This window comes from Sphaerodactylus townsendi, linkage group LG15 (genome assembly GCF_021028975.2).
Source record: "Sphaerodactylus townsendi isolate TG3544 linkage group LG15, MPM_Stown_v2.3, whole genome shotgun sequence".
Lineage (NCBI taxonomy): Eukaryota > Metazoa > Chordata > Lepidosauria > Squamata > Sphaerodactylidae > Sphaerodactylus > Sphaerodactylus townsendi.
This window is the reverse complement of record NC_059439.1, coordinates 2,085,393-2,099,646: the sequence shown is the minus strand read 5'-3', so window position 1 is coordinate 2,099,646 and position 14,254 is coordinate 2,085,393. Positions and strand designations below refer to the sequence as shown.

Genomic DNA, 14,254 nt, shown 5'->3' with positions numbered 1-14,254 from the left:
GAATAAATAAAATAAATAAACCATAATCCGCTTGGTTCCTCTCAAAATTTCAGGCTGTTGATCTGGATAAGAACTGTGTGGGGCAGCTAGCGTAAGGGACGGCCCAGGCTAGTTTGATCTCATCCGATCTTAGAAGCTAAAGTAGGGTTGACCCTGGCTAGTATTTCGACGGTAGACCTCCGAGGAATACCGGGGTCATGAGGAGGAGGCAGGCAACGGCTAACCATCTCTGTTCACCTGCCCTGACCTGGCTGGCCCAGGCTAACACAACCTAAGCAGGATCAATCCCGGCTAATATTTGGATGGGAGGTTTCCAAGGAATACCAGGACTGTGATGTGGAGGCAGGCGAGGGTAAACCACCTCGGAACCTCTCTTGCCTTGAAAATTCCACCAGGGGTCGCCTTGAATCAGATGTGACTTAAGGACTTTCTACCACGAAGCGGGAGGTGGGAAGATGGCTCCCCTCCCCCCAGTTGCCAGAGCTCAGAGACTCTCAGGAATGTGGGAGTCTTAGAATGGAGCTGAACACGAGTCAGCAGTGTGATGCTGCAGCCAAGAAAGCCAATGCAATTCTGGGATGCATCAATGAGAATATAATGTCTAGATCGAGAGATGTAATTGCACCACTCTACTCTGCATTGCTCAGACCTCACCTAGAGTACTGTGTTCAGTTCTGGGAACTCCAACTGAACAAGGATATTGAGAAGCTGGAACGAGGAGGGCAACCAAAATGGTAAAAGGTCAGGAATCCATGCCGTATGAAGAGAGGCTTAGGGAGCTGGGGATGTTTAGTCTAGAGAAGCAAAGGTTAAGGGGTGACATGATAACCATGTTTAAATATTTGAAGGGAAGTCATGTCAAAGAGGGAGCAAGCTTGTTTTCTGCTGCCTCAGACTAGGACACGGTGTCCTGGGTTCAAGGTGCAGGAAAAGAGATTCCGCCTAGACATTAGAGGGGTGGACTCTCCTTCTTTGGAGGTTTTTAAAGAGAGGCTGGATGATCATATGTCAGGAGTGCTTTGATTTTTTGTTCCTGCATGGCAGCCGGTTGGACTGGACGGCCCTTGGGGTCTCTTCCAACTCTATGATTCTATGAGTTCCTTAGGAAAAGCTGTGACTGTTCAGAGGTGAATAGAGGCCATGCTGGGGTATGAAAACAAATTTTCAAAAGGTCACAAGCAGGTCTCTCAGCCACAGGCTTTGCAACTAAGATGGCACATATGGCCACCAACAACTCAAACTTGGGTTCAGCTGTCTGGCTTGCCCCATTCTTTTGGTGGGCTGTCCACCTTTGGGGGGGGGGGAGTCATTTACAGCCCAGCTCACGGCACGTTACCAGACCAGTAGAAAAACCAAACCCTTACAAAGCAATTCAGGAAATGCATTGTCGAATTCAGGAAATTGTATTGTCGAAGGCTTTCACGGCCGGAATCACTGGGGTGCTGTGTGGTTCCCGATCTTCAGATCCTCTGAAGATGCCAGCCACAGATGCAGGCGAAACGTCAGGAGAGACTGCTGCTACAACACGGCCATGCAGCCCGGAAACCACACAGCACCCCAATTCAGGAAACCTGGAGAAATGATATTTTCACCTGGGGTTGAAGCTTAGCAAACAAGCAGGGAAAAGGGGGATATTGTGTGAAACTTTGGCTCTGGCAAGTTGAAATGAAATTTTCTAAAATAAATATTTTACGTGTTATGATTATTTCTGGTTCCCCTCACCCTCTGATTTTTTCCCTGTGTACAGATATACTTTTACAGGCATCTACACCTTTGAGTCTATGATCAAGATACTTGCCCGAGGATTCTGCATCGACAGCTTTACATTCCTGCGAGACCCGTGGAACTGGCTAGATTTCAGCGTTATTGTGATGGCGTATGTAGGGTTCAGGGTCCAGACATGGGGGGTGTGCGGTGGGAGGGATACATTCTCTTCTGACTTCAGGGCCAAAGGAAAAGCTCCCTTACCATGATACGGCTTTTTAAAAATGAAATGTGAGAAATAAAATAGAAAACTTACCTTCTTGACACGCCACATTGGATGGGCTTATGGCAGTGGTGGCGAACCTATGGCACGGGTGCCAGAGGTGGCACTCAGAGCCCTCTCTGTGGGCACGCGCAAACAGAGTTGACCCCACCCCCCAACCATCTAGGCTAGCCTGGGCCGCTGGGCTCAATTATTCGCATTAAAACTAAGACCTAGTTTTGGGGTAGCAGTGTAGGTAACCCTGTTAAGCACTGTTAAACCCCACTGATTTTCATGCAAAGAACTAAAGCTCAATCCCTTAACTGCGAGTAAGCTCAGTTGCTGGCAATGGGGCTTGCTTCTGAGTAAACTCTCCTGGGGTCGTGATTCACCCGTTGGAAGAGTTGCATGGTTGCTTCAAAACAAAGCCACCGACTACCACCAAGCTTACTCCCGAGTAACGCACTTCTCGGAGTCAACCGTTTTTCCCTAAACTAAAACCTCAGTATTCAGGTTAAATTGCCATGTTGGCACTTTGCGATAAATAAGTGGGTTTTGGGTTGCAATTTGGACACTCGGTCTTGAAAAGGTTCGCCATCCCTGGCTTATGGGATGGTGTAACCTCTTTCTGTGGGTTCTGTGGGGCAGTACTTGGAAGGAGTTGCGAAGAACTAAATTTAAAACAAAACAGTGTACTTCTCTTAACAAATAACACTTTTAAAACATTTAACATTTACACTTGTACAGTCCTGTTAAGTTTGCATTTTCAAGTCCTTATATATACAGTCTACTGATATTGCCAAGTCCAATTCTTCTTTGCTGGTGGTTGGGGTTTTTTTTAAGACTTCAGAGGCTTGGTGAACGGGATTCGAGATGATGAAGGTTCCCAGAAAACTCTCGCCATTTACATACACAAAAACCCTGAAACAATAAATTCTAACATTTATAATATAGCAAAAAAAATAAACTCCCTTCCCACTAGTTCCCAACAACATTGCAGTTACCTTAAACAAGGTGTTAAGGGCTTTATAAAATCAATCAAGGTCCCAGCCTGGTAGCCTTGCTTCTTCCAACCTCATGAGTTCTGCAGAATTCTGCTTCTTTCAGACTTCACCCCTTTCTGGGTCATCCCATTCTTACACAGGGGTTACAATGGCACATGCTATACTTCTGTATCGAGACCAAAAACTTATATGCCATAACTAGGGAAAATGGAGCCCAGTGCAAAATCTGAGTTTTGCGTCCCCCACCCCCCCACCATGGGCGGCTGCCGTGATGCTGGAATCCACCCCCAAACAGCATCACTTTCAATGGTGTTTAAACTAGGGATCCCAGATTCTCCTTTTAAATCCACCTTAAAGGGAGAATCTGGGGTCTCCAGTTAAAACAATATTGAAAGTGATGCTGTTTTGTGGTAGATTCTCCCCCACCCTGAAACAGCATCACTTTCAATGTTTAAACTGGGGACCTCAGATTCTCCCTTTAAATCCATGCTGAAGGGGGTGGATTTAAGAGGAGACTGGGTAAATTTGGGGGGTGCCTGATGTCAGGGGTGCAATTGTTAAGCCAGCGGCCCCAAATTTTCAGGGTATCTAAGAGGCTCTCCTGATGATGTTCACCTGCTTCAGGAAGTTTATTTCAACTGAAGCATGGACTCCTCAAAGGCGCAGTCCCATCTTTTATAGCTCCCATTGGAAACAATGGGGGATGGGGCACCCCCTTTGGGAGTCCATAACCTTGGACCCCCGGAACTAAACCTCACCTAACTTGGCTGATATCATCAGCAGAGTCACCTGATGATAGCCTGAAATTTTGGCGCTGCTAGTCTAAAAACTGCGCCCCCTGCAGGCAAAAAACTGAAACAACACGAAAAATTAACCAAAAAACCCCAGAAACGAACCTGAATTTTTTTGCGCCCCCCAGGCACGTGCCCAGTGCAACATGCACCCCCCAGTCCTCTTGTAGCTACGCCTCTGGTGCCCACCATTTTCTTTTCTGTGGGCAATGGCTGGCAACAGCTCCTACTTGCCTAAACCAGGGTGAGGGCTGCCTCTTGCCTGGCCCCTGTGGGGAGTGGGGTGTGTGTGTCTTGGTGTGGAATGGCAGTGATTCTGGGACCCGCCCTGCACATCTGTCCAGAGCCAAAGAATCACTAGGTCTGCCCCTGCCCAAAAGGAAACCAACCATGTGGGGAAGCAAAGGTGCCAAGCCGTATTCCTTTCTTCCCACAAGGAGTTGTGTGCAATTCTGCGCACTTTCAACCAATCAACCAACCCAAGAATCTGATTAAAAGTGGTCTGTTGCCTTTTCATTATGTTTGAGCTTCTTCATAGAGGGGCCAAGCCAGATGTGATGGAGCACATCTGGCTGTCTCACTCCAATGGAAACAGTGGATTTTAAACCAGCGGTGGATCCAAAAATTTTAGTAACAGGTTCCCCTGGTGGGGGGATTCAAACTGTGCCGTAGCGCCAATGGTACTGGGCGGGGCACGACAAGCGGGCAAGTACCCGTGGGGCATTCCTGGGTGGGGCTGTGCCAAAGACGCAGCCGCTGCGCCGGTCCTTGGGCGGGAAACGAACGAACATTGGTATTAGGTTGCCGCACGCACGCCGGTGCACCGACTGCTAGACTGCTAGACTGCTTCAAGTTCTGCGCGCTACTGCTGAGAGGAGGGGCGTAACTAAGGCAAAAATCACAGGGAAAAATCACCAACGAGTAACCCCCTCTCGGCACACACAAATAATTAGTAACCTACACTCGGGAACCTGCAAGAACCTGCTGGATCCCACCTCTGATTTTAACCATGAAAGGTAGTTGTGGATTTTCCAGTCTGTGTGACCCTGGTTGGGCCGTTTTGGCACCTATGTTTTGCTGGCATCCACGGTTGGCATCTTCAGAGGCATGTGTGATAAGATGTGTTTCTCTTCACACTGTCCCACAGAGAGAAACACATCTTACTGTGACATGCCACTGAAGATGCCAGGCCTAGATGCAGGCAAAACATTTGGAGCAAAAACTACCAGACCACGGCCATGCAGCCTGGGAAACCCACAACAGCCTCACAAAAAGGATGTATTTGCTGTGATGAATTTAGCTAACAGAAAAGCACCAGTGGAGAGACTTGGGAGGAGGTGTTAAGCAACAGAGCCTTCTGTGTACCTTTTGCTGCTGAAGTGGGACACACGGGCACACCTGTTCTACGTGGAGGGAGAAGGTGCCGGTTTTAACACCAGACTGCCTTCACAACAGCCTGTTCCAGCTTCAGAGCTGCACTTCCATATTTGCAAACAGCCAAGATGACAGCAACCACTTCCCCCTCTGTATGCTGCCTCTTAATCAATATCTCTCTCACCCCCTATTTTCTAGTTATGTCACAGAGTTTGTGGATTTGGGCAACATCTCTGCTCTACGGACGTTCCGGGTTCTCCGGGCACTTAAAACCATCACAGTTATTCCAGGTAAGTGATCCTGGACGGCCAAGTGGAGTCTTTGCTTTTAGCTTGATTTATTTGTGCAAATCAGGTTTCTTCTTAAGAGGTATGTCGGCGACGATTGCCCCACATCTACAACCATTTCTTGTAGACCTCTTGAAGTTAAGATCTGCATTTTGTTCTATTCTTCTTCTTCTTCTTCTTCTTCTTCTTCTTCTTCTTCTTCTTCTTCTTCTTCTTCTTCTTCTTCTTCTTCTTCTTCTTCTTCTTCTTCTTCTTCTTCTTCTTCTTCTTCTTCTTCTTCTTCTTCTTCTTCTTCTTCTTCTTCTTCTTCTTCTTCTTCTTCTTCTTCTTCTTCTTCCTCCTCTCTCTTACACTCATTCAATCTCACTGTCTCCCCCTCACTCATTCACTCACTCTCCCCCCCTTCCCCTCCCACAGAACAAGTAAAAAGGTAAAGATAGTCCCCTATGCAAGCATGGAGTGATAGCATATCACTGTGTTTACAATTGCCTTCTTCAGTCATCTACACTTCTCTCTCTCTCTCTCTCTCTCTCTCTCTCTCACACACACACACACACACACACACGCACGCACGCACGCACGCACGCACACACACACACACCCCAAAGTATTACAGAAATCATGGCTGGAAATGTAAAAAATCCAAACTGTCAGAACCCGTGTCTTGTTGCTCGTAACAAACATGTCCCTAGAACCAGGGGGCATACACTGAAAATGCTGGGGGGAAGATTGAGGACTAATCATGTATTCTGTGAACGGTGTTTGGAATATGCTGCCATAGGAGGTGGTGATGGCCACTCACCTGGATAGCTTTAAAAGGGGCTTGGACAGATTTATGGAGGATAAGTCGATTTATGGCTACCAATCTTGATCCTCCTTGATCTGAGATTGCAAATGCCTTAGCAGACCAGGTGCTTGGGAGCAACAGCTGCAGAAGGCCATTGCTTTCACATCCTGCCTGTGAGCTCCCAAAGGCACCTGGTGGGCCACTGCGAGTAGCAGAGTGCTGGATTAGACGGACTCTGGTCTGATCCAGCAGGCTCGTTCTTATGTTCTTATGTCTCCCCCATTCCCCAAATTAGGGCTGAAAACAATTGTGGGTGCCTTGATCCAGTCGGTGAAGAAGCTCGCCGATGTCATGATCCTCACCGTGTTCTGCTTGGCCGTCTTTGCCCTCATTGGCCTGCAACTCTTCATGGGGAACCTGCGGCAGAAGTGCGTCCGGTGGCCACCCCCCATCAACGGCACTCTCGAAGGGGAAACCTTGGGACTCGATAGCGACCCCTTTGGCAATGGGACCCTGGGCACGTTGGCAAATGCAACTCTGCTTGGCAATGGGACGGCCAACTACACTTTTGACTGGGACGAATACATCAACGATGAAGGTAATGCGGCTGTTCGGAGGGCAAGGAGTCATTCGTACCCTGACTTCGAGAAGATGTTTGAGTGGGCATGCTCAGTCCAGGGGGTACTGATATGACCACTGGGCCACACCTGAAGCCCAGATGTGGAGATGTCCCTGGTTATCACGCCACTGCTTAAGCTTCAATGTGTTTTGTCGCCCCAAGCATGGCGTGCCTGTGATCTCCAGAGTTTCTGTGGCTACCAGCCAGGTCCAAGGCACATCCTTGCGACAACAGGGGACCCCAGACGCCTCTTGGACCTCTGTTGGCTAGGAATGAGCCAAGCCCTTGGGGAGTATTGGTGCATTTCTCTTTGGGCAGCTCCAAGCAGTTGTTCAGGAGGTGCTCGCCTGGAAAACTGGCACTTGTCCTTACAGCAGAAGATACTTCTCCAGAGTGCCTCAAGGCAGAGTCATTAGGTACTTACACACCTCAGCATTCACCTTCATTGGGGGAAAATGCAACAAATGATAGCCACGTCCTGTAATTGTATTTTTAAAATTTATTTACTTAACTTATACTCTGTCTTTCTCCCCACTTGGGGACCCAAAACACAACTGATCAGCCAAATGGCTCTGTTACTGCTTCTGGGGGGTTAGGAGCACAGGCAGTGGTGGGATCCAAAAATTTTAGTAACAGGTTCCCATGGTGGTGGGATTCAAACTGTGGCATAGCGTCAATGGGGCTGGGCGGGGCACGACAGAGGCGTGGCCGGGCATTCCGGGGGCGGGGCATTAATAATTTCTCTGTTACTGTAAAAAAAAGTTCCTAATTTCCAGCTGGTATCTTTCTGCCCATAATTTAAACTCATTATAGCAAGTCCTATCGTCTGCTGCCAACAGAAACAACTACTTCTCCTCTAATTGACTGCCTGTCAAATACTTAATACTTTCAAATACTTAATTTTGTTTCTAGAAATCAAAAGAAGGATACTTTCCTTAAACAAGGAACTTGACCATATTTCTAAAACATGTTTTTGAAACAGCCCAACAACAGGGAGAATGATCCCGTTTTCTACCTTCGCTAACCAGCCACATAGGAAACGACAGGGCTTTATGATTTTTGGACCTAATGGAATTTCTAACGGAAAAGCAGACCCAATTAGTAACCCCCTCTCGGCACACACAAATAATCAGTAACTCACTCTCAGGAACTGGTGAGAACCTGCTGGATCCCACCTCTGAGAACAGGGCCTTGCCCTGTCCAACAGGTCCTTTGAGTAGGCTGTTAGGTCTGTCTCCTTCAGTCGACCAATATGGGAGGCCTCGTCCTGCCCCGGATAGCCCCAGGCTAACTTGGTCCTGTCAGATCTCAGAAGCCAAGCAGGGTGGTCCTGGCAAGTATTTGGATTTACCGAGAAGTCCCAAGGTCATGAGGAGGAGGCAGGCAAAGACTAAATGTCTCTAGCGTTGAACACTCTAGCAGGTTTGCCACAAGTCAATTGTGACCTGCCCCCACCCCACCCCACCCCGAGGGATACATTGCATTGTATTCAGAGGCGTACCGGGGATAAATGGCGCCCGGAGACAAATTGTCTCTAGGACGCCCCCCACGCTCTGCCCCCATCCCAGCTCCTCCCCTGATGACTCAGGCTCCACCCCCACTCCCCTCAACCCCGCCCATGTCACCATGGACATGGGCAAGGTAGGGTGCCCAGCTCCCCCCCCCACTCCCCCTGCTGTCTGGGCTACCAGTCGGCAGCCTGCAGTCTCTTCTGACCTCCCCTCCAGGCAGGCCAGAAGAGACTGCAGTCCCCGACTCAGAGACCTGCTTTTATAAGCCCTGAGGCTGCGGGGAGGGGGGGCGCTTGGGAAGCAGGAAGGGGTGGAACTCCGTCTGTGTCAGTCGAGGCACGCAAAAACAACGAGGCACTCGTCGTTTTTGCATGCCTCAACTGACACAGACCGGGTCGAGGCACACGAAAACGAGGCAGCAGGACTTCCTGGTCATGTGGGGGGCCGATTTTGTGCCCCCCACGTGACCAGAAGAGTGGCGCCCGGGGACAAGGGGTACCCCTTGTCCCTAGATAGATACGCCACTGCTTGTATTGCTAGTCAGTAGCATGTGACTGAGCGCCAAATGAGCCAGTTTCGCACAAAGATAACTAAGTAGTACATCTCAGTTCAAAAACCACCCGCAGAGTTGTTTTCCTTTTAACCATGTGTGTTTAAATGGGTAGAAACAATGGTGGCAGGCAGCTGCAAAAAAGAATGTCTAATTATGCAGACACAACCTATGTATTGCCAAAGGCTTTCATGGCTGGAATCACTAGGATGTTGTGGGTTTTCCGGGTTGTATGGCCGTGTTCCAGTAGTATTTTCTCCTGACATTTCATCTGCATCTGTGGCTGGCATCTTCAGAGGATCAGCAGGCAAAATGTCAGGGGAAAATACTACTGGAGCGCGGCCATACAACCCGGAAAACCCACAACATCCTAGACATAACCAAATACTATTCTTTTTTTTAAATTACTTTATTAAATTCCAATTTAAAAGACAGGAAGGATACAAAACATAAAAGGGGAAAGGGTTATGATAATACAAATAAAGTTATCGTACGTTTCAGATGTGGTGAGTATCTTATAACATAAATCATTATTTGGCGTTTCGCCTGACGTTTCGCCTGCATCTGTGGCTGGCATCTTCAGAGGTGGCTGGCATCTTCATCTTCCTCTGAAGATGCCAGCCACAGATGCAGGCGAAACGTCAGGAGAGAAGGCTGCTAGAACACGGCCATACAGCCCCGGAAACCACACAGCACCCAAGTGATTCCGGCCGTGAAAGCCTTCGACAATACATTAAATCATTATGCTTCTATTATTCTACATGTAATCACACAATTGGTTATTTAATATAGAAAGAACCGTATTATCATATTATCCAGAAATATATATATCAATAGTTAATATAATATTAAAGATATTTAAAGAAAGAAGCAAAGGTAAGAAACTGAGGAAAGAGAAGAAAAGATGCAAAGAGAAGGAAAAATAGCTTGCGGCTGCTATAGTGGCAGCCATTTTGATATTCTTTACCGGAATGTCTTTAATGATAAATTTACATCTACTTTAAACTTCATCCATGTACCCCAAACTGTTTAGTGAGTTAATACTATTCTTAACTGCTTTCAACATTCTGTGCCTCGGGAGGCAGACTCGGTTACCAACCAGGCAGTCACTTTTGAGAGGGATTCTTTTTATTTTCGTTGGTTTACAGATCGCATATTCCTGCATACCTAGTTGCCAAATGGCCTAGAGCAGTGGTGGCGAACCTATGGCACGGGTGCCAGAGGTGGCACTCAGAGCCCTCTCTGTGGGCACGCAAAAAAACAGAGTCCCCCTCCCCACACATCTAGGCTGGCCTGGGCTGCTGGGCTCGATTATTAGCATTAAACCTATGACCTAGTTTTGGGGAAGCAGTGTAGGTAACCCTGCTAAACACTGTTAAACCCCACTGATTTTCATGCAAAGAACTAAAGTGTGATCCTTTACCTGGGAGTAAGCTCGGTTGCTGGCAATGTGGCTTGCTTCTGAGTAAACCCACCTAGGGTTGTGATTCACTCGTTGGAAGAGGTGCATGGTTGCTTCAAAGCAAAGCCAACAACTACCACCAAGCTTACTCCTGAATAATGCACGCCTTGGAGCCAACCATTTTTTTAAAACTAAAACCTCATTATTCAGATTAAATTGCTGTGTTGGCACTTTGCGATAAATAAGTGGGTTTTGGGTTGCAGTTTCGGTCTCAAAAAGGTTCGCCATCACTGGCCTAGAGCAAGGGTCTGCAACCTGCGGCTCTCCAGATGTTCATGGACTACAATTCCCATCAGCCCAAGGGGCTGATGGGAATTGTAGTCCATGAACATCTGGAGAGCCGCAGGTTGCAGACCCCTGGCCTAGAGAAAAATGTGCTGTCACTGAAATGGAGCTATAAATGGATGTTATTTTCGAGGTGATATTTTGCACCCATGTTTCAACCGCCCATTTCCACACATTGTAGGCTCAAACTGGAAGTAACACATCGGAGCCTGACTCTCATTGCCTACCAAGGCACAGAGGGAGAAATGCCCAAAGGGCATTTTTTTGTGCGGCTTTCCCAGCCGTTAAGTTCCCCAGCCAGGAAAATGCCCTCGGGGGCGTTGCTGACCAGAAATAATGAACTGGGGGGGGGGGGGGAAGGGGAAAGGAGGCTGAAGTCCCCTCTGCCTGTGTAACCTCTAATCTGTGGGTTCTGTGGGGCAGAACTTGGAATGAGTTTGCAACAACAATTTTGAAAAACAAAATGGTTTACTTTCTTAACACCTAACATTAAACATCAACATTTAACATCACACGTCAAGGTTCCATTCAGGTTGCCTTTTCAAGTCCTTATATTTACAGTCTACTGATACTGCCAAGTCCAATTCTCCTTTGCAAGTGGGTTGGCTCCTGAAGACTCCAAAGGCTTGATGAACAGTGATTCAACATGATGAAGGTTTCCAGGAGAACTCTCACCCATTACAAACATAAAAAAACCCTGAAACAATACTGCTCCAACATTTCTACAACACTTAGCATAAAACAAACAGCTACCTTCCCAGTAGTTCTCCAACAATATTGCAGTTACCTTAACCAGGGTCCGAGGAGTCTGGTAGCCTTGTCTCCTCCAAATGGTACATAGGGTCTGCAAGCCTCTTGCTGCTTTGAGTCTCCACCACTTAGCTGGGTCCAGCCATTGGGCTGAGCAGGCATGGGGTTACACTCTGCACACTCTAGTCCAGGGTAGGGAACCTGCGGCTCTCCAGATAGTTCCCCGGGAACTACAATTCCCATCAGCCTCTGTCAGCATGTGCCAATTGGCCATGCTGGTGAGGAAGCTGATGGGAAATAACAGTTCCTAATTTATCTGAAGAAACAATGAGGTTCCCTACCCTGCTCTGGTAATCTAATCCAGAGATCGGAGTTTTGGTCCATCTGAGAGCACAGGATTCTCAAATGGTGCTTGCTAATTGGAGGATCTACCTAGGAAAAGAGCATCTAGGCCCTGACTAGGAATTCAAACAGAAGAAGAAGAAGAAGAGTTTGGATTTGTATCCCCCCTTTCTCTCCTGCAGGAGACTCAAAGGGGCTTACAATCTCCTTTCCCTTCCCCCCTCACAACAAACACCCTGTGAGGTAGGGTGCAGCTGAGAGAGTCTCCAGCTGCCTGACCTTAGCCCAAGTCCACGTCAGCTGGCATGTGTGGGAGTGTGAGTTGCAGGCTAATCTGAATTCCCAGATAAGCTGCCTCCACAGCTCAGGCGTGGAGCGGGAATCAAACCCGGTTCCTCCAGATTAGATACACGAGCTCTTAACCTCCTACGCCACTGCTGCTCCTACACAGGTAAAGTTGCTATCCTCCAGGTGGGGTTGAAGAGCTCATGGATTTACGATACAGCCCAAGATTTCATAGATCACTTGCTACCCTGTTTCCCCGAATATAAGACATCCCCTGAAAATAAGGCATAGTAGAGGTTTTGCTGAAGTGTGTGAAATATCAGGCATCCCCCGAAAGTAAGACGTAGCAAAGTTTTTGTTTGAAACATGCCCGATGAACAGAACGTGGAAAAATAAGACATCCCCTGAAAATAAGACATAGCGCATCTTTGGAAGCAAAAATTAATATAAGACACTGTCTTATTTGGGTGCTGTGTGGTTTCGGGCTGCATGGCCGTGTTCTAGCAGCATTCTCTCCTGACGTTTTGCCTGCATCTGTGGCTGGCATGCAGTCGAAATGTCAGGAGAGAATGCTGCTAAGTATAACGGCTATGTCCAGCCCGAAACCAGCAACTGCTAAATAATTCGAGCAGTGGAAAGCCTTTTGACAATGCACTGCTGTCTTATTTTCGGAAGCACGAGGTAATATTATTTTATTTTTAAAAAATATTTATTCCACTTCTCCTGGAGAAAATAAAGATGCTTTTGGAGGGGTGAATGCTATTGTACAGATGAAACCTCCCTAAACCCCTCTCTTTGACGCTTCACCCTCAAATTTCCAAACCCAAAAGTAGCTTCCCTGAACACAGGACTCCCCTTTCTAAGCCCAGCACTTTTGGTTGTTCTGCTACGTTGCTTCTCATTGGCTGCTCTCTGGCCGTTGTTCTGAAATCTCAACTTGCAACTTTCTTTTCTTTTCTTTCTCACAAAGCCAATTTCTATTTCCTCAGCGGTAGCCCTGGAATATAATAGGAACAGTTCCAGCGCTGGGTGAGGGTAGGAGTCTGTCTTGACTGTGGCCCACCCCCCTTTGGGTTGAGGAGGGGGCCACAGTTGGGAAGGGAAACGCGTTCATTACTTGGCTCTCCCACTGTTCATTTGGACCAGCCTGATCATGTAAAGAAGGGCAGATCTCACGGGCGGGTGGATCGTTTTCCCAAGTCCCATAGGACTCCAGACCAAGGCAGATGTTTGTAAGGGTCTGGTACTCCAGTCAATGACAAGACTCAGGAAAGGCTCAAGAGCTTTAATCAGAACTGTGTCAGCCCAAGCGGCCAGGTAGCTGAACCTGAGATTCAAACTCCCTGGCCCCAGTAGATACCTTAAGCTGTTACGAAGTTTGGTTCAACCCATAACCCCCCCACCACCACCACCTTTGCATTCCCCTAATATCAGCATGAGAAAGACAGAGAAAGACAGTGCTACCCAGATTCATTGTTTTGGGGTATGGTAGCCTCCCTGTGAAAGAAAGATAAGAAGTACTCGGTAAAGCTCTATTGAACTAGCGCAGTGAAGGCGAACCTATGGCATGGGTGCCAGAGGTGGCACTCCAGAGCCCCTCTCTGTGGGCACGAACACAGGGGATTCGTCACCCCCACACACATCCCTGCAGGGCTGGCTTGAGGCCACTGATAATCAGAACAGAGTCTGTACCGTGGCGAGAACAGGAGGGACTCGGCTGGGCGGGCCTGAGATGCCTGTGCTCTGGTGGCTGCTGCTCAGAGGGTAGAGGGGCACAGAGGAAGGAGGCAGAGATGCTAGAGAAGGCACAAATGAGCCGAGCATGGGACTTAACTGGAGGCTAGAGCAGGCTGGCCCCTGAGCGAGGAAGAGGGAGCCAACTCTTGGTTTTCTAGCGGAAGCTTCAGCATTCAGGTTAAAGTGCCGGGTTGGCACTTTGCGATAAATAAGTGGGGTTTGGAGTTTGCAATTTGAGCACTCCCGGTCCTGAAAAGGGTTGTATGCTTTCGACCCAGCTACATCTGAACAAAGGGGAAAGAGGCTCAAAGTGGCCTTGGGAAGTGAGAATGGCATGCTTTAGCTAATGGCCCGGACAAATGTTACATTGAGGACCCATAATCAGATGTTCTGATGATTCTTTTGACTGCACCATCAGCCTTTGGCAGGGACGCAGCCTTTAGGTAGGACCAGGGGATCCCCTTGAACCACAGCTGATCTCCAGACTACAAAGATCACTTCCCC

At 48.0% G+C, this 14,254-nt stretch overlaps 1 protein-coding gene across 1 annotated transcript in view; it reads left to right on the top strand.

The window, feature by feature from the left end:
* The window catches only part of SCN4A (sodium voltage-gated channel alpha subunit 4), a 118,649-nt gene that overhangs the window by 25,824 nt on the left and 78,571 nt on the right, over positions 1–14,254 (top strand). Inside the window, exons 5-10 of the mRNA XM_048517496.1 lie at positions 1,748–1,876; positions 5,334–5,425; positions 6,505–6,818; positions 8,816–8,834; positions 12,465–12,480; positions 13,025–13,042. Coding sequence (XP_048373453.1) covers positions 1,748–1,876; positions 5,334–5,425; positions 6,505–6,818; positions 8,816–8,834; positions 12,465–12,480; positions 13,025–13,042 — 588 coding nt within the window. The remainder of the gene's footprint in view (positions 1–1,747; positions 1,877–5,333; positions 5,426–6,504; positions 6,819–8,815; positions 8,835–12,464; positions 12,481–13,024; positions 13,043–14,254) is intronic.